Below are 18,669 nucleotides of genomic sequence, written 5' to 3' on the forward strand. Positions count from 1 at the left end.
CAAATGAAAAAAAAAAAAAGACAAAAAGTTATGGGTCATACTCATCATAGTAATCTTGCGAATATCTACCTTCAGAATCCGTTATGGAGAATCATCTCCTTCTCTTAATACTGGATCTGATCCCAATCAACATGTTCCTGTGCTACTAGCTCTGGAGCAACCTTTCTAAACGGGGAGTCTCACGCGGATACCCTAATGCTCAATCACGCCCATCACACACAGTTCACTTCTCTCATGTCTGAAACTGGAATGGTGCTAGTTTCGCGCCATCCTTGGGAACTTTGAGACAGTAATCACTCAAATCATCCCCTGCATTCTATGCGTCAGATGAAGAACCCTGGCCAAGAAAGGGAGCTCTGCTGTATCGCAGAACTAAACCCCGCCCTGCCACAGACCCCATTCACACTCCTCAGTGATCCGCCCCTCCCTGTCAGGCACTACTGACCACACCCCCTTCACGTTCACGCTGTGAAGTGAGTAACCCCAGAGAAAGGGGAACGGCTCCCAGGCCCACCCATGGAGCTGCACAGACAACCTCATGCATCGTCTGCACTCAAACCACCTGTGGGCTCTGCCCCCTACCCACGGTGCCGGGCGCCCTCGGAGCCCACCTGGTTCTGCAGCTCCTCCCGGCAGCCTTCCACAGTGCGGCACAGGCTGCTCTTCTTGGGCTTCTCCTCGTCAGCACCCTTGCCATCGCTGATGGTGACTTTGGCCTTGTCAGCGGGGGACGTGCTGGCGTGGCGCACCAGGCTCTCCGACACCCTGGGCTCACTCTGGAACGCTGACTCCTTCATGGTGGAGCTCATGCCACTGCTAGGCGTTCGCTTCACCAGTGCCTGGGGCAGAAAACGTAGGGCCCTGAGCTCTTGCCACAGGCACAGATGAAATGAGGCCTAAGGTCTTGGCGACAAATCTGACCCAAAGGAGAAACTGGCTAGCCATTGAAACAACAGCCAAAGGCCCGAATTCTGATCTTCCTGGTGATCGCCTGTCTAAAGCTTACACAGAGCAACGGGTCTTGGTTACGACGTCGGAAATTATGGAGAGGGTCTTAAAGAAAACTCCAAGATCTCAAATGACCCTGCAAGTTCTAACATTCTTACGGCATGATCGGTGACAGAATCAGAAGGTACCCCTAGACCCAGGTGACATGCAGATCTCCTAGTCTGGTTAGCCTTCTCCCGTCACTAACAAGTCACCCCTTGAGCCCAGCGAATGTGCCAATCTCTCACCAAACAGCTGCCATCTTCCTTGGCTCCGCAGTCACAAAAGAAGGATCCGTACTTGGCATAGGAAATCTCGTGATCCTTGTGGCACACCTTGGCACACACTGTGCACACGCCCACCCCATCAACCATCTTGCAGGTGTGGCAGTGGTACCTATGAGGGACAAGAGCCAGCAGATGAGCTCAGAAGTGCCAACACCCAAAGCCTGGCAAACCCTCACCTACAAGGGAGAACGGTTCTTACCAGTGCTGGTTCATGAATTCTTTCTGAGTGATGGTGAAAGTGCAAAGTTTATTGCACAAAGAGTCTTCATCCTTCAAAGATAATAAGTCTTTTTAATTGGAATTACATCCCTCCAGACACCCACAGAAACACAACCTATGTAAATAAAATGGTGGACTCGTAAACGACACGTAGAAACCTGGACGTGGCTTGCAGGCTATATAAATGGGCTAGTATTTCAGGTGAGACCTTAGAGTCTTGCGGGTAAGAAAGAGAGAAATCTTGGGCTTTCTCTACAAAGGAGCTCGCACCGTTCCCATGAAGAACTCATCCCTAAACTCCAGCGTGGATGCTCGGACTAAGGAACCGCAGGGTAACTGCCTCTGGGTGGAGGAAGGCACATGCCTCTTCAGCAGGCCTGTCCCCCCGGGGGTTGGGTCCCTACAGCGCGCTCTGCAGGCCCCTCCGGGGCATGTGCACCAGTCGCATTAATGTGGGAGACGGCAATAGGGCTGTGAGTTTTGAAGCTCACAAGGCCTCGGGGGAGACCCAGGAGCTTGTCAACGTGGGCTCTGCGAGTGCCGGTCAGGCACACAGGGGCGCTCAGATCCCATGGTCCCCTTGGGTTACGCGGTACTTACCGAGTCCTCCGCCTGGGAGTCTTCCTCCTCCACTGCCAACTCCTCCACCCAGTCTGAGTCCACCTCGATGGCCCGTTCTTCCCCATCCACTGAGAGGTGACTTGGGCCTTGGCCATTACTCTGGCTCAGTGCATTGGTGACATCAGCCAAGTAGGACATAATGTGGCACGTGCACTCCAGCACCACCACGTGCTACAAGAGAACATCACCACACCGTGAAAACCCGGGTTCTTCGCAGTTCATCACGTAAACTGTTTTCTCCAGTTTTTCCCCATGAAGCTCAATTTCAGAGGAATGGCATGAGAACAGAAAGAAAAAAGACAAGAGTTTTGATTACCCATTTCCCCAACTCTTAGCACTATGACCACATGTAGCTGGTCAATACATTGTACTGATTTACTATGTATGCACTTATTCTTATGCACAAACATTAAGTCTTTATAAAATCTTACAAAATGAAGTAAAACTGAAATTAGAAAATGGGAGAAAAATCATTCAAAAAAAAGACTGGATTGAAAGTATGAATAGGCTCTCATCAGCATTTTTTCCTACCATTGGCATTTTTTACCCATTAGTGAAAGACATTTAAATTACTGGGTTTTCAATCAGTGCAGAAGAGAAACAGCTTCAGAGATCAAGTGAAGGAATTTCACGTAGCCCACTGCAGGTAGTTCATGCCTGCCTAAAACACCCAACAGTCTGGCACCAAAGCCTCAGAGTTCCCAGTAACTCACTCTGCACTACGGCAGTTCAAAGCTGAAAGGATGAAGATCAGCACGAAAAGAGGGAGAAACGAATGGCGTAGTGGCGGGTCTCAGAGGCTTGTTATCTGTCCTCGGCCACCTAGGCCACGTTCACGAAAGGGGATGGGAGGGTGGGGGACGCTGGGATGCAGGGTTCCCATCAGTTTGAACCCCGCCCCCCCAGCACAGCGACCTGAACCCTCGGGCGGAGGCAACAATTCTAGACCCAGACTGCAGCGGAGGAGGCCGTCTGCAACCCCACGTGACACCTACTCGGGCGCACAGATCCGAGGCAGGGGCAGGCGACAGTTTTCCAGACACACCAGCACCTCAGCATAGCCGGGGTTCGCTGTGTTTTAAGAAGGATTCTGGTGGATGTTTACCAGAATATTTCTTTCCACCTACCTCTTGCTACCCAGAAGGCACCAAGGGCACAGTTAGCCAGTACATATCTCTAGGTCTCTGAGATTACAGGCTTATCCTCTGTAGAGTGGCCAGGGACAGAGGCCAGTGGAAAGGAGAGACTTCACCTGACTACAAACACGGAATCATTACTTCCTGTGGTCGCTTCTGCCTTTTCTTACCTTTCCATGCATTACGTTGGCATTCAGTTTTTCAACCACATTCTTCTGTGACAGGTATTTCTTGCTATCCCAAAGAAAAAAAGAGGGGAGGAGGACATGAAATCAGATGAATCAAAGAAAGCAAGCATCTTCATGGATCTTGCATCAATCTGAGGATGCTACGAAGCAAAGGCATTCTTAGAATACTACGTAGGTAATCGGAGGGTTGGGGTGCTATGGCCTTATCAACGACACTGAGTGCAGTTCCCCAAGACTTCTCCTAGGAATAATGAACAGAAAACTCCACTAAGGAAACAAGGAAGATTAAGTGCAAAGTGATCAGAGTTATTGGCTACTCCTCGATCCCTGATAAAAAGGTAGGGATTCAAATTCCCTTTATACTCTGAGCAACAGAGGAAACCACCTGCAATTGCTCATCCCCCTACTCTCTAGGAGCAATGCTGTGTGTGACCTACAAGTGGGTTCTTCCCATTTCATCACCTTACCATCTACTCAGCCAGTCCACAGCGGCATTATGAAGCTGAAGATGGCCAGCACCTTGACCCGCACTGGCCAGGGTGGCCATCACAACCATGAGTTCAGGGAAACCAGTTCCATCACCGTTGGCCAGCATCTCTGTTGCCATGGGGATTAGGGTACCCAGAAGCACAGCACACACACCTTCCCCAACTTGGCTGGTAGAAAAGAAAAAGCAAATTGGTGAGTAATCAACAGGACTTGTACTCCATGTATCTCTAAATTTGTAGGAGTAATTAAAGAAAGTTTCAAATTAAACGTTGAATACATGACTATATATGCTTTGGACCTGGGCTACTAGAGCACGAAACTCGCAGCTAAGTTACAGCGGACAGGTCAAGCCACCACCAAAGTCTTCCCGCAGGAAAGATCAAAGAGCTCTGCCAGACTCCTCGACTCGAGTGCAAGAGCCAGGAAGTCACTGGAAACACCAACGGCTAATGCCTGAAGGAGAAAGAGGCTCCAAGTTCTCAACATATTTCTGGGGTCATTAGGGCCACGTGGCGGAAATGCAGCCATCCTACCTGTTTTCCCGGACGATGTAAGTGGTCAGCAGCTGCAGCAGCTGCCGGTTCTCCTGAATGATATCCAGCTGATCAGAGTCTTTGGGGGGCGCCGTGGTCATGCGGGTGAGCCAGGCTTGGAGACGCACAGGCTCCACGCAGGCCAGCTGTGCCAGAGAGCCACACAGGTGCAGGAGGCTCGGGTTGGGGCTCTTCTCGGCTGGGGACAGACCAAAAGGCCAAGGTCAGGGAAAGAGGGCATGAGGAAAGGAAGGAAGGTGCAAACTGTGAGCCAGGAAAGCGGGAGGGCTTCAGGCAAGTTTTCAACTTCCTTCCACACTTTCCCAGAGGGATTATCTTCACTTGTTAGCATTTTCACGCGGCAGCCACACTCGGGCCCAGACGGGCACAGCATTAGCCGGACATCAAAGTTCCCGTAAGGAGATTACTAAAAGCTGTCACTCACTCAGCTGGAAGAGTTTGGTGAAGAATTTCAAAACCCGGTTACAGAACTTAGCGGAGAGGTTCTCATTGGCCGTTGCCATCATGATCTGCACGAGTTCTCCACTGGGAGGCAGGAAGGGGAAAGAGGGAAGAGCCACATTAGGCCACTATTTCCGTTTCTCCGCAATCTCACGTCCTCTGAGGGGGCTGGTCGTGGGTGAGTCGGCCCCTCATCAGTGCCCTCGAGGAGTCCTGCGCCCACCTGAGCCCATCTGAAACGGCGTCCATACACTGAGGCACCCTTCATGTTCCTTGAGAAAGAGCACCTGAGCCGGCACCGACGGCGCCCGGCTTGCAGAAGGCACCCACGCAACGCTCACCTGTCGGAGAAAAACTCCTCCATGGCTTTACGAGCCTGGCTGCTCTCCAGCTGCTTCTCCAGGTACTGGAGACACTCCTCCAGGACGGATTCGTCCAGTCCGCTGGGGGCAAAAAGGAAAACTAACTACCCGAAAGGAGGCCTGTGTCGCTGTCCTCCTGGCACTGAGTTTTAAGAACCTAAAGTTGGTTTATGCCTGACCCTCACGGTAATACTCAATTTTGTCTTGTCAAAAGTTAGCATGAAGCCTGACACACAACAAGTGCTTAATAAATATTTGATAAGTTAAATTGTAATAAACAAAACAAGCCCTAAAATCTGAGATAACCAGTGCAGTCAATGGCTGAGAGTCCAAAGGGTCATCGCTGTTATGGAAGGAGCAGGAGAAGGAAGGGAAAAAAAGAAAAGCCCATAATTTAAAAACAACAACAAAAACCTGGTCTCCTCACCAACATAGAACTCCCAGCACGTACACGCCTTGTATATACACAGTGCACATGGGGTAAAACCGCAACCCGCTCAGCTGCTCCTCGGGGCTCCCCCGCACCAGCTCGGCCTGAGCAAGCTCTCAAGGCCGAACGATGCGGAGACCACCCAACCCCACTGACCACCCTCTCAGCAGCACGATCACAAAAGTATCAGAAATGTCATCAGTCTCCTTGTACACGTCATCGCATCTAGCAGAGTGCTTGAGACGCATCTGTTGAAACACTTCAAGCTGACATTCCAAACCTGAACACATAAGCCTTCCCTTTTCTTAATTTTTATTCCTAAGAATTAACCATAAAAGAGGATTCCAAGCGACCTTTCCCGTACGCCCACACGAACACAAACACAAGACGCACACGGGAGCGACAGGAAGCTAGGGATGGGCGACATGACGAAGCCAGTGCCGGGACGTCTCGCGCCCGCAGCAGGTCACGGGCGTCCGCTCCCTCAGGCAGGCTCACCTGTTGGGATCCGCGTGATTGGCCAGGATGTTGTAACAGCCGGTGATCAGCTTCTCGTACACACGAGCCAGGAACTCATCAGACTCCGCCGGGCCCAGGATGCGCTCCAGGGAGTTGCTGCTGATCTCGGCCACGCTCTCGGTGCTCGACTCCAACAGGAGCGGGAGCAGGGTCCGAATGACCTGCGGTGGGTTCATCTCGTCGGACCAGCTTCAACACAGAAAACGGAACAAGTCAGTGAATGGGCCCCTCCAAAAGGCTGCGCCGAGGGCGGGGGGAGTGGGGCGGGAAGAAAATAGGGCAATTCAATCATCACTGAGGGGAGGACTTTTATTCCGGTCTTTTCCCCTTGGTAGTTGCTTTATGCACAGGTGCAATCCCACAATTTCATATTCTTTTTTTCATTGCTATATCAGAAGTACAACTCACTTCCATAAGAAAAAAATCACTTATTAAAACAATAAGATACATTTTATCATATTCAGAAAAAAAAGCTTACTAAAACCTAAGCTAGTAATCGTCCCAGACAACTTTTCTAGAAATCCCAGGAACCTGGATCACCTCTAAGGCAATGTGATACAGGACTCTGCCTGCGACCTATGCACAGGAAGACAAAGAAGTCCCTCCATGGCCTGCCCTAATCCCCAGGTGGCAAGGTCTAACTCCCACCATGATTCTGGGGAAACATGACTTCAAATACATCACTGTCACTTTAAAGTGTAAACCCGAGCACCTCCAAACCACAGTACGACCTACGGCCAGCAGGCCTTCATGAAAAATACCACCCAGAAAGGGGAGGAGGTGCTGTGCTGGGCCTCAGAACTAAGTTTACCATCCTCCTAGGAGAATGCTCACACTCTCATCTACAGCAATAGACCCTCTGCCACAGCAGCATGAAGCATAAGAGCACTGTTACGCACTTATTTAAGGAAAAAACCCATGACTCCCTTCAGCATTGACAAAACGCAGGTGCAGGAAGCACTCACACAATGAGGTCTCCAGTCAGTCTGACCAGTGAGAGGAGGGTGTGCTTCAGGGAGGCAGCCAGGGGCAGGCTCTGGCCACACAGGGTCCCCAGGTGAGCGGCCTGCACGGCGCTGATGTAACTCTCTGAAGGGATGGTGTCGTTGGCAAAGGCATTGCGCTGATGGAGGCAAAAGAGACGCGAATGGACAGGCATCCACCCACCCAGGGTAGAATTCTCAGGTGGGAAGAAGATGCCGAGCACAGGGAAACGAAGGCCCTGCTGAGGGTTACAGACAACGGCTCTCCTCGGCACACGCTGCTGTTCACCCTGGGAAGGAGGGGGGTGGTGCAGGAAGCAGCTAACACATTTCAGGTGGTACAAAGTGAACTTAAAATTTTAAAAGTTAAAGTTAAAATGGAGTTAGTACAAAGTTAAGGTAACCAATATCACTCCCTAAAGAATTAGAATATAGCCCTGGCTGGTGTAGCTCAGTGGACTGACCGCAGACCTGGGAACCAAAAGGTCGCCAGTTCAATTCCCAGCCAAGGCACATGCCTGGGTTGCAGGCACGGTCTCCAGTGCTGGGGGGTGGGGGAGCATGCGAGAGGCAACCACACATTGGTATTTCTCTCCCTCTCTCACTCCTTCTCTTTCCCTCTCTCTAAAAATAAATAAAATCTTAAAAAAAAAATTAGAATATACTGTAGCTGACCCTTGATCAACTTGCACTGACCTCCCGTGCAGTCGAAATCTGTCTGTAACTACAGTCAGCGCTTCACAAATACAAGCCCCCAACCCCAGAACTGACATTGAACACCAGTGGACTGGACCACATGGGCCAAGTGAAAAGTCCATCTGTAAGTGACCCACACATTTCAAATCCATGTTATTCAAGGGTCAACTGTATATTCAACGTGGAAACTACTGTCTCTATTGATTAAGAAGGATCTGAATTTTGCAGTGCAGCTAGGTCTCCATGACAAATATCTTAATTATCATTGTACTATAGCTCCAGGTGATATAAACTGAGATCACAATTACAAGGAACAAATAACAAGTTTATAGTAGTTGGCTTTTCCAAAGAACTGTAACAACAGAATAATCTGTTAATAGAGGTAATCGGGATAGAGCACATACAAAGTTCAAATAAACTGACAGATGATGAACAGTCTTCTAAAAGCTTAGAAAACCTAAAAGCTACTCCATAAAGTTACAACAAGAGGAACGTGTTCTTGACATAACCCAGAAAGGACAGGAAATAGAGTATTTACTGAGAATTCACGTGCCAGATAATGTGCCAGGCACTTTGCACTTAACAGACCTAATCTACACGTCCCAGTATTCAACAGAGGAAGAAACTGAGGCTGAGTGACGGTCCTGTAACACAGTAACACAGACTTCTTTGCAAGAAGATCATATGGGTAGCAGCAGGGTAATTCAACACTTTGAGTACTGACTCGGCCACAGCAAATAACATTGCAGCATGCAGGTATCTCCCGGGAGCTACTTTCAGCCCGAAGGATCACAGCAGAACACAGGAGGGCTATGCTCCGCAGCCCGACTCCTGGGAAGACAGACACTCACCCAGGACCCGATGTTGGGGAACTCGTTGGTGTTGACGTTGTTCCAGGACTCGCACACGCCCTGCACCGACGACGGTAAGTTTGGAACCAGTGTCGGACCTAACAGCAACAGAAGGACCAGGGATCATCACCAGAGAGAAAGAACAGGTCACAGCATTGTAAAAGTCAAGCTCAAACGCAGTCAAAGAAGCACCACAGCCCAGGCTGTCAAGATAATTACTAGGATGGCATAAATGGATATTTCAATAGCAGTACTATGTCCAAGAATTAGCTAACTGCTTAATAGCCGGCAATCTAATTGTAAGGTATTCATTTGCCACCATATTCACTTTCTAACCTGGCAAGGAAAGCAGACCACTGAAAACAAGATGCACAGTGAGGGCGAGTCATTACAAGTCAGGCCAAAATCACTATTAAACATCTGCTACACCTTCCATGAGTAAGTACTGCTTTGATCCTTTTTATTCTTAAGATAAATTTTAAGGGTAGGAATCATTAAGAAGAGCATTCAAGGAAGTAGTGAAATTTAATTTCTAAAAGTGAAAATATTTGAGTATCAAAAGATTATTTAGAGCTTGAAATTCAGGAAAATACAAATGGCTAGAAATTTTAAAGGGTAACTATTGCACTTAACTCCGGTTATTTTAGCTCTCCATCCTAAATTTCTACCAGATCGTTCCTAACTGAGGGAAGGTTTCCCCCAAGCACGAAGTGTTAGCCTGCTGATCTTCCTAACCTCTATAAATGAAGAAAACAACAAAGACTTGTGCTCACAACAAAAGAGCCTAATATTTCAGAACCAACTGATCCTTGTTCAGATCCCAGCGCAACCACTCGCCAGATGCAGTACTAGAGCCCCGGCTGCTGCCTGCAAACCAAAGGGTCGCTGATCTGACTCCCAGTCAGTGAGATTCCCGCAGGCCTGGGTTGTGGGCCAGGTCCCTGGCTGGAGGCACGAGAGAGGCAGCAGATCGATGCCTCTCTCACACATCAGTGGTTCTCTCCCTCTTTCTCTCTCCCTTCCCCTCACTCAAAATAAATACATAAAATCTTTAAAAATATATATATATATCAAATTAGGGGCAAATAACTTCTCTAAGCCTCAGTTTCCTAATGAGTAAAAAGGGACAATACCAATACTTACTCTGTAAGGTTATTGTGAAGATCTACATAGATAAGCCTGTCCATGTTTGATGCCCAGCAAGTGTCCAGTAAATGGCAAACACCAGCAGATAGGTCAACAGGGAGAGAAGGGGCAGCACCGGCCGTACTAGCAACAACAGTAAAGCACATTCACTTACCCAGCGTGTTTGCTTTGCACCTACTAGAGCCAATAGCCAGAACTGCAGCAAAGCCCTGCAATTTCTCCTGGGAAGGTTTTTCAGTGGATCCCTCTTCATTAAAGTTCTGTAGCAAATAGGCTCTGAAAAAAAAATAAATAAAAATTAAAACAATAGAAGAAAGTGTGAGAGCCAACGGACTCCCATGATAGCTAAGAGAAACTAACCCCAGACAAAATGAAAAAAACTGTACCTCAGTTTCCTAGCCTATTAGATATAGGTGACAGTTCCTGCCTTTCTAGTGTCACAGGAATGCCAACGGGTAACTGCTCCCCAGAAAATATCCCGTGTTCTGATGTGCTCCCAAAGCGTAACGCCCATGTACACGAGTTTGGGGACAGCGACTACTGTACCGACACTTCTCCCCCGGCCTTGGAAGACTGGCACTGCACATAAAGGCTCTGAGAAGTACTACTTACGCACATGTCTTTTTCTAAAACTGCTCGCTCTCGTGTGCCCAGCACTCCCACACCTGCTTGCCCAGGAACGCCTGCCAGCAGCTCCGTTCAGAAAGCTCTGGCCGCACGGGACGGCCCAGAGACGGTAAGCTCCCGAGGGCAGGGCCGCGGCTTTGCTCCTGCTACGCCCCTGCACCCAGAAATGCCCCTGGCCTGCAGCAAGCCCTCCTATTTATTATTCACACTTATTTGTTCGAAAACTCTGTCTCAAGCCACAGTGCTCTCTCTAGTGCACGGCATTCACACAGAAAGACATTAGTTGAGTTTTGCAGTGGCCCAAGACCCTCTCCGCACACAGGCGCCACAGCGCAGGGGCTGAGGAGCGGCTGAGCCTAGAGGGCCCGTGCGCACGGCTACCAGGGTGGTCGCTCCTGCCCGACAGGCGGGGCGTCAGGCCCAGCTCTGTCAGTTTGGCCGACAGGAAAAAAGCCTGAATTTTTGATTTGTAAATAAACTCCCACTTTTATATACGGAAAATGAATTCTAAAATATTCATACATCATGAAGAACAAACAACTCTATACGGCATACAATTTGCCACATTTATAGAAAGAGCTGGATTTCAATACTCCAACTCTTTAGGAATTTTTTTTTCTCTAGCTAAATGCCATAAAATTTAAAGAGCGTCAAAGAGCTTCACCTTAGTGAATAACAGAAACGACAGTGTTTGAAAAAATTCCACTCTCTTTCTTTGTATCTTACAAGTAAAATGCTAGAAAGTAAAGATTTATAAAAATTAAACTCTCTTGACTCTTAATGAAGTATTTGAAAATTACCTCATCAGACACCTCTTGATTACAGAGAAGAAAAAAAGAAAAAACCCTAAGCTAATATAAATAAGTAAATAAAACCAAATTCTGAGTCCGTGGGGGTTTGAAGAGTGAACAGTACTTAGAACTATGAAACTCATTTTAGGAATTCACGGGCTCCTGAGAAAGCAAACCCTTTCTCCCCTCTGGGCAGGAGGCCCATCACACCTCGTGAACGACGCGTAGGTGTCGATGAGCTGGAGCGTGGCCGGAAGCAGGTTCTTGGTGATCTCGGACGACTTATGAGGCTCCGTCTCGGCAGCCATCTTGGAGAAGTGCTCGTCCAGAGAGACCTGGACCTTCGAGATAGCGGCGTCCAGGGTGTAGATGGACTGGAGGCTAGGGATCTCGTGGAGCTGCAGGATGGTGGTGCAGTCAATGCTGCAGAATGATGAGATCTTTAAAAACACCAAAGTATTGATTAGATGTGGCAGAAGGCTATGACACAAGCCGAACTCCCTATCATGGACCCAGAACTAACACACCTGTCGAGCAAAGTACTCCTCTACGATTTCCACGTCATACTTCACCGAGCTGCACTTGGTGGAAGCCAGTTCCAGGAGAGAGCCAGCGTGTTCGGGCTTCATTCCCTGTTTGATGAGGTGATCCTACCCGGACAGCAAGGAAAACGTGTTCAAGAGATCAGCAGAGACACAGTCTGAAGTCCTCATTACCCTCCTGTTTAAAGATTCCCAGCAGCACAGAGAACACGGCTTTGACTACCCCGAGCGGCAGGCTCTGCACCACGCTGCGGTACCTTTATCCAGTTGACGTAGGAGGGGATCCGGAGGCGGGAGGACCACCGCAGAGTGTGCAGGATGTCACACTCACTCATCTCGGGCGAGTTCACGGCCAGCTGGTTCATGTACGTCTTCGACGGTGGCAAAACGCCTAGGATCCTCCACAGTATCAAGAAGTAATACTGCAGGGCACAGGCCTCCTGGAAGCAGCAGAAAGAGCAGTCACAGGGGCGGCAGCAGCATCGCCTCAGGTCTCCCCGACAGTGAGGACGGCTCCAGACACAGCCCTTGAAGCACGACAGTGCAGAGTCTCGCTTTCACCCGAGCTGTGGCTCTCGAGTCTGCCCTCGGGTGTTTCTGGAGGACATGGCTGAGGGTGAGGCAGAACTGAGTGTGAACGCACACGTACAATGCGCTCCGTGGCCTGCACACCTCACAGGCCAAAAACGCCCTCCTGAGACAACTCCGTCTCCCCAGATAATTTGACAAACACCAGAAGACAGCAGGACATTCTCCTCGGCAGCCCGGCCCCCCCCATCAGCAGGCCCTTTCTGTGGCCTGAGCTGCTGTTGTGGCTTCTACAGTCAGAAACACATTCCCGCAAACACAGAAAAAGCTCAAATGTGAGGCTCGGGGCATCACCCATCGGGCACTCACAGGAGATGGGGTACTTAGGTGGCCATTAACTCCCAAAGTCACATTTTTTCCAACGCTAACCAAAAAAGATAAAATTGTCTCTGAGATGAACATAACCACCTTAACTACATAAAAGTACTGAAGTATCAGTCAGTTTTACAAATGGATATGCAGTAAACTGAGTGGGTCCCAGGAGGCACTTTCTGGTTGAACTGCTACCCCATTACCCCACAAACGCCACACTTCGCCACTAGCCCGGGCCACCACGGTCTTACCAGAGCCGTGACGCTCTTGTTCTCCTTCCTCCTGACTGTGTCCAGCTGGGACCCAGCTGCGAGCAGGGACGTCAGGGCGGCGTAAAGGTCGTCATACTTGACAAGCTTGGAGAAGAGAACATCACAGGCCTAATTCCGAGAAAGACAGACAATCACTTTTTCTTATTTTTGGAAATATGTTTCTCCTACCCTCTATCTAATGCCACTCAACCTCATGACTGACAAACTAGTTCATTTAAATTCTGATGAATCATTTCTCACTGCAGCAAGACTCCCACTCAGGGCCCTCGGTCAGTCTCCAGGCCACTGTCAGCACCCAAGTGCAGGCTTCAGGATGAGGCAACTCTGTCCATTAAAGCACGGCATGTGAAAATGCTGAGTCTTCACGAATAATGTGTCAGAGGTGGGAGCCACCAAGAAGGGCGCCCCCTACAGCGCAAGTGGAGACCAGCAAACAGACCTCAGAATAACAGGTTCCCTTCAGAATAAGCTCAAGCCTTAACGCAGACCAAACCCCCTCATGACGGAAAGGCACTCCCTCTCCCCGACAGGCTGATCTGCGTGGAAACCACCTGACCCGCACGTAAAATGGGGTTTTAAAATTCCTGGTACCACAGAATCGAGTCGGTTCAAGTCATCCTCTGAGGCTTCTGGGGACAGGACGCAGTAGAATCTGGGCTGTGGCACAGTGTCTGAAAAACAATGCACCGATTAAAAGAATGATTTTAGTCTCAACTCTAATAACTGTAAAATGTGAAAACTAAGAAACACTTTGGAACAGGGTTTCCCAGCCTTGGCACTCCTGACACGCTGGCCCAGTAACTCGGCTGTGGGAGGCAGGACGTCTGGCTCCCCCCCGGCTGCTACCCACTGAATACCAGCAGCGTCCTCCCAGTTGCGACAACTAAATACGTCTGCAGATACTGCCCGATGTCCCCTCTGCGGGAGGGGGACACAGTCACCCCTGGCTGAGAACCACTACTCTAGGAGTTGACGCGCTCTATGATCGAGGTAACCAGCACAATTCTATCATTAGACTGACCGCCCTAAACTTAAATGCTGTTCCCCTAGTGTCAAAGGGACTAGTGAGAGATCCCAATGACCGCAACTTCATACGAACGCTGGAGGGAAGTTCCCACAAAATGCACTCAGCATCTAGCAGTCCTCAGGACAGCAGCAATCCCATACTAAAGATGAGCACGAGAGGCACCGCATCAAACGGACTAGAAACACCAGAGAGAAAGCCATGGCTTCCATCATTTTCTGAGTATTCCCCAAAAGGAAATTCAGCCTGCGAGTTAGAGCCACATCCTGCCAGACAAAGGAGTCCTGATTCTTGAATCTCAATGCTTTTCATTTTAAAATAAATGTGGATGTGTGAACATTTATTTCTGAAAATGTTTTGGACCCACAGGCACTCGCCACCCACAGGGAGTACACCGAACCAATGGCCAGTGGCGCTCAAGGAGTCCCCGAGCTCCGAACCCCGCCCTGCCGGGGAGAGCCCTCGAGCCAGTATCTGGTTGGCAGCCTTCCCCTGACCTGAAGAGAAATGCTTGGACCAGTTTTCCTCCACTTCTTTGAAGCCGTGATAGAGGGGGCTGGTCGTCCGGCGGCTGCTGCTGTCGTGGGATCCACTCGCCCACCCAAACGGAGGGCTGAGCAGGTTGTGCTGCACCTTTGAAAACAAACACTCAGAGTAAGAAAGCTACACAGTCACCACGCTCGCTGCTCCAGGCGCAACAAAGACTAAAACATCAAAGTTTGGGGAACTCCCAAACTAAAAGAAAATCTTAGATTTTTCTGTGACTTCTGGAAAGTATCTATTTTGCTGGAGCATAAAGGGAATAGTACTCAATGAAACATTTTAAGAAATGCTGCTGAGTAGAAGAATCCTTCACTGGCCCTTCCACCCTCGTCTTGGATCTCTACGAAGCAGCTCACTAACCCATCAACTCCACTGCTCTCCAACGCCCAACCACTAACAGAGGCTCCCTGAGAGCCAAGGCTCAGGGCACTGTGCTCGACAACACAAGGTTGCACCACAGAACGACACCCGTGTGTTAACGAACCCATCGAGTCAAGTAGTCTGCATTCATCGCTTCTGGCTAACTCAAGTGTGAGTGCACAGACACAAGGCTGGGTGGTGTTCCTAAGGCCACTCAAAACCGAGCACAAAAATGTTCTCCATGAGAGCCAGGAAAGCAAAAAGAGCACGCCCATCCGTACCTGCTCGAACAGATACATGGGGGCTTTGGAGTACTGGTGGAGCAGGTAATCCAAGATCAGAAGAAGGCGCGCGAGGATGAGAGGCACAGAGCGCGCCTGGGCGTCCATGTTGGCGCTCAGCTCCTGGATGATCTGCACAACGAGCGTCAGAATGGCCTGCCGGCCTTGCTCGGTGAAGTTGTGGAAAATGAGGAGCAGCAGCTGCAGGTGCTCCACGTTCAAGTCTTCGGTCTCACTGGGCACCACGCCTTGCAGGGCATTTTGCTTCATTGTCGACAAAAACCTACCGTGGGGAAAAGGAGAGTGTGTCTGCTGAGGAAGCCAGAACATCCCCCAAGTGCCACAATGTCAAGTATTGAGCCCAGGAATTAAGACGGCAAATTGAGGAAGACAAAGAGTTACATGTAAACAAAAGAGGAAAACTAAATCTGGGCTACAAAAAAGCCAGGTTCATCCACACCCCGTGCCCCCACACTGCCAGGGCGGCCGCATGAGTGTTAACACCCACCCAGCCACGTCTGACCATGGACAGACCTGCAAGATCCCAAAAGGCGGTGCCTATTTTTAAATTCACAAACCTGGTCAGGCAGAAACAAGTATTACTTTTCCCTATACTTTGATTCTAGAGTTCGATTTCTGTTTTGAGAGTTTACAGTACGGGTTAAATCAGTCCGTGATAATAGTCAAATACATTTTAACTCAATTCTCTGCTATTCAGAGAACTTGTTGGAAGAGTTTTATGCAAAATAAATAAATAAAAATAAAAAAATAAATGTGGCCAACTGTTTTCACTGCCTTTGGCTATTAGAAAAGAGATTTGTGTTTTAATAAGGGTTTCCCTCACCACATCCTCCATCCCTCCACCTCCTGGCCTTTTTGCAAGATTCCACCGGGAAAGATGAAGGGTCTTTTACATACAAGAGGATTTATAATTTCTCAAATCCAGTATTAGAGCTATTTGATCGTAGAATGGAGAAGAGAAAATCGAATTGCTTTGAAGACTCCAAACCATGTAAATAAAAATGACAAATATAGGTCTTCATCTCAAGAGGATTTAGATGATTAACCTGAGCTTCCCCCAAGTAAAAAAAAATCTTTAAAAGTTGTCCAAAAAAGACTGCAAGTCACTCTAAGTGGTTTCATGTTGAAAGCAACATAACCAGAGACAGCGTTGGCTTCCCTGTCCCCTCCCCTTCAAAAAGCCGGGTCAGGATAAAAGCCGTTATGTTCACGAGCCAGGTTCTATCTCATAACTGCAACCAAATCCCTCCTGTGTGGATGTTTCCGCACCACGTACTTTTCTGTCTTTCAGACAGCACATTCCCCCCCCACACCACCAGAAACCCACGTCTCCACCCTCACCACTTTAAATACAATCGTCAGAGTACCACCCCAGAGCCACAGCTTAACTACAAAGAAGTCAAACATAAAACCAAGTAAGGAACCTTCTCCACAAGGCTTCTCTTGGCAGCTTCTTACCTGTCCCAAACTTTAAGACACTCGGGGACATCAGGGTCACCTTGAGCACAGGCTTTGTGTTGCCAGATGAGCAGGAGGCGTGAAAGCACAGAGAGGCTTTGAGGGTGGACGTACAGGGGCCAGGGGCCCTCGGAGAAGGGGGCGACTCCCAGCTGCTGCAGCAGTGTGTTCTGGCATGAGAGACACACGAGAGACCGTTAGGGGAGAGACAGCGAACGAGGTCAGAGGCTTAGTAATGCTCTCTAATGTTGCTTTTTAATGCTGGCAGGGGTATTTCAATAAAGGAGATGAGGTTTATTTCGTAAATAAACAAACCGCTGTCACTAACCAGCGTCAGAAGCGAGTCCTGAAACAGAAGAAATGCACTGAGACCACACAGACAGGGCAATGTTCTCAACGGGCAGAGCACAGAAAGTGTGCTTTCCAAAGATCCTGAGCTGTGGTAGCTAACGTCTCCTCCTTCATGATCATTACATACCACAAACGCCACTCAGCAGAGGCAGATCCAATGACTTCCCGGTCCGACCACTTACATTAGCAGCACCGGCCGAGAGCTCCGGCCTGCAAGCTGCCGCGGCGCCCAGGCAGGCGGGCTGTCTGCCCCGGCTGCGGCCTGCCCTTCGGACGGGCTCTGCTCCCAGCCCAGCAGTCCGGGCTGCAGCTTATCTTCTCCCACACACGCCCGCTGCGCGGGAAGCCAGTGGCAAGCCAGGCAAAAGCCTGCTCTCTCTCACTTGGCTTCAGAAAACACAAATCGTGGGGACCTCAGGACACAGGATAAATTTCTGTCTGCCAGTTAAATTATGTGCTTATAAAATATCCTAGAGGACCTCATTCCTTGGGAATAATAATCACTCATGTCACAAGTGGTTTGCCCGTGTGGACAGTCACCACAAGCCTAAGCGCTGTGCGTACACTGTCGCACGAGCGCTCAGAACAGTAATGTGGGCTGGGCGTGGGCTGCATTTCACCGAAGAGGGAAATGGCTCCACGTGGTTTGAGAACATGACTAAAGCCACACGATTCCCAAGTACTAAAGCCAGGTTTACCTCTAAAACCTAAGTTCTTAATCACTGTGCTCAGCACAGCCATAAATGACTTTTCCATCCCTGACTCAAGGAAACCTTTCAAAAAATAAATATGCCTTGGCTATATAAAAAATAAATACTGTAGCACTACTGTAATAAAAAAATTAGAGAAAAAATCTGAATGTTCAAGTGACATGCAGCCATAATGGTGGCCATTACAAAGACCAAGGTAAATGTAAAAAACATTATATATATAAAATCTGAAAAAGCAGACAACAAAAGATGTATCAATGCTCTGATTATAACTATAAAATGATGCAAACTATATGGATAGGGGCCAGAAGAAAACAGGTAAAAAATAAAAGCATAGATCTTAGGCCTCGGAGCCGTGAGAGATGAGCTAACATTCCTCAGGAACCTGGTTTTCCCTCCGTCGGCCCATCTTCCACACGGGCATTCCTGCGGTTTGGGCCTCTGCCCTCCTCCCTTCCCATCTTTCTGCCCCACCTGTCTCTCACCCCTCCAGCTACAGCCTCAGTAAGTCCCAGAGCTACGGTCAACCTTGATTTTGTAACTCCCAAATTTCGGACTCACATTTCCAACTACTTTCTGGATGTTTTCATCCTACTGGCACCTCAAAATGTCATCGTACTTAAGATCATTTTTTTAATAGCAATGGTGACTATTTAAACTAAAAACACTGATAACCTACAATGTACAATTCTTGTGTACACACACAAACTGTGTTCTCACTTGAGCGAAAGGCAACACACCGGCAGAGGCAGCGATCCAGTCACACAGAAAGCGCCTCTGCTCACGGCCTGCAGCCGACTCCCTCCTTAAAGGGGAGCCTCACACTCAGCTCCGCCACTTTCCAGGCTACACAACGGCTTCGAGCCTGACCTACCACCGC

General features: G+C 49.1%; 1 protein-coding gene across 5 annotated transcripts in view; it reads right to left on the reverse strand.

The window, feature by feature from the left end:
• Positions 1–18,669, reverse strand: part of UBR4 (ubiquitin protein ligase E3 component n-recognin 4) — a 119,069-nt gene that overhangs the window by 75,605 nt on the left and 24,795 nt on the right. For all 5 annotated transcript variants that reach the window (XM_036025400.1, XM_036025398.1, XM_036025397.1 and 2 more), the window contains exons 18-38: positions 16,729–16,898; positions 15,250–15,532; positions 14,563–14,698; positions 13,633–13,712; positions 13,021–13,149; positions 12,127–12,309; positions 11,855–11,977; positions 11,538–11,767; positions 10,064–10,185; positions 8,764–8,861; positions 7,199–7,356; positions 6,213–6,422; positions 5,264–5,365; positions 4,906–5,006; positions 4,461–4,659; positions 3,906–4,094; positions 3,421–3,484; positions 2,094–2,285; positions 1,474–1,544; positions 1,236–1,383; positions 612–839 (exon numbers count right to left, since the gene is read on the reverse strand). In XM_036025400.1, the coding sequence (XP_035881293.1) occupies positions 612–839; positions 1,236–1,383; positions 1,474–1,544; positions 2,094–2,285; positions 3,421–3,484; positions 3,906–4,094; positions 4,461–4,659; positions 4,906–5,006; positions 5,264–5,365; positions 6,213–6,422; positions 7,199–7,356; positions 8,764–8,861; positions 10,064–10,185; positions 11,538–11,767; positions 11,855–11,977; positions 12,127–12,309; positions 13,021–13,149; positions 13,633–13,712; positions 14,563–14,698; positions 15,250–15,532; positions 16,729–16,898 (3,216 nt within the window). The remainder of the gene's footprint in view (positions 1–611; positions 840–1,235; positions 1,384–1,473; positions 1,545–2,093; positions 2,286–3,420; positions 3,485–3,905; positions 4,095–4,460; positions 4,660–4,905; positions 5,007–5,263; positions 5,366–6,212; positions 6,423–7,198; positions 7,357–8,763; positions 8,862–10,063; positions 10,186–11,537; positions 11,768–11,854; positions 11,978–12,126; positions 12,310–13,020; positions 13,150–13,632; positions 13,713–14,562; positions 14,699–15,249; positions 15,533–16,728; positions 16,899–18,669) is intronic.

This window comes from Phyllostomus discolor, chromosome 5 (assembly GCF_004126475.2).
Source record: "Phyllostomus discolor isolate MPI-MPIP mPhyDis1 chromosome 5, mPhyDis1.pri.v3, whole genome shotgun sequence".
Taxonomy (NCBI): Eukaryota; Metazoa; Chordata; class Mammalia; order Chiroptera; family Phyllostomidae; genus Phyllostomus; species Phyllostomus discolor.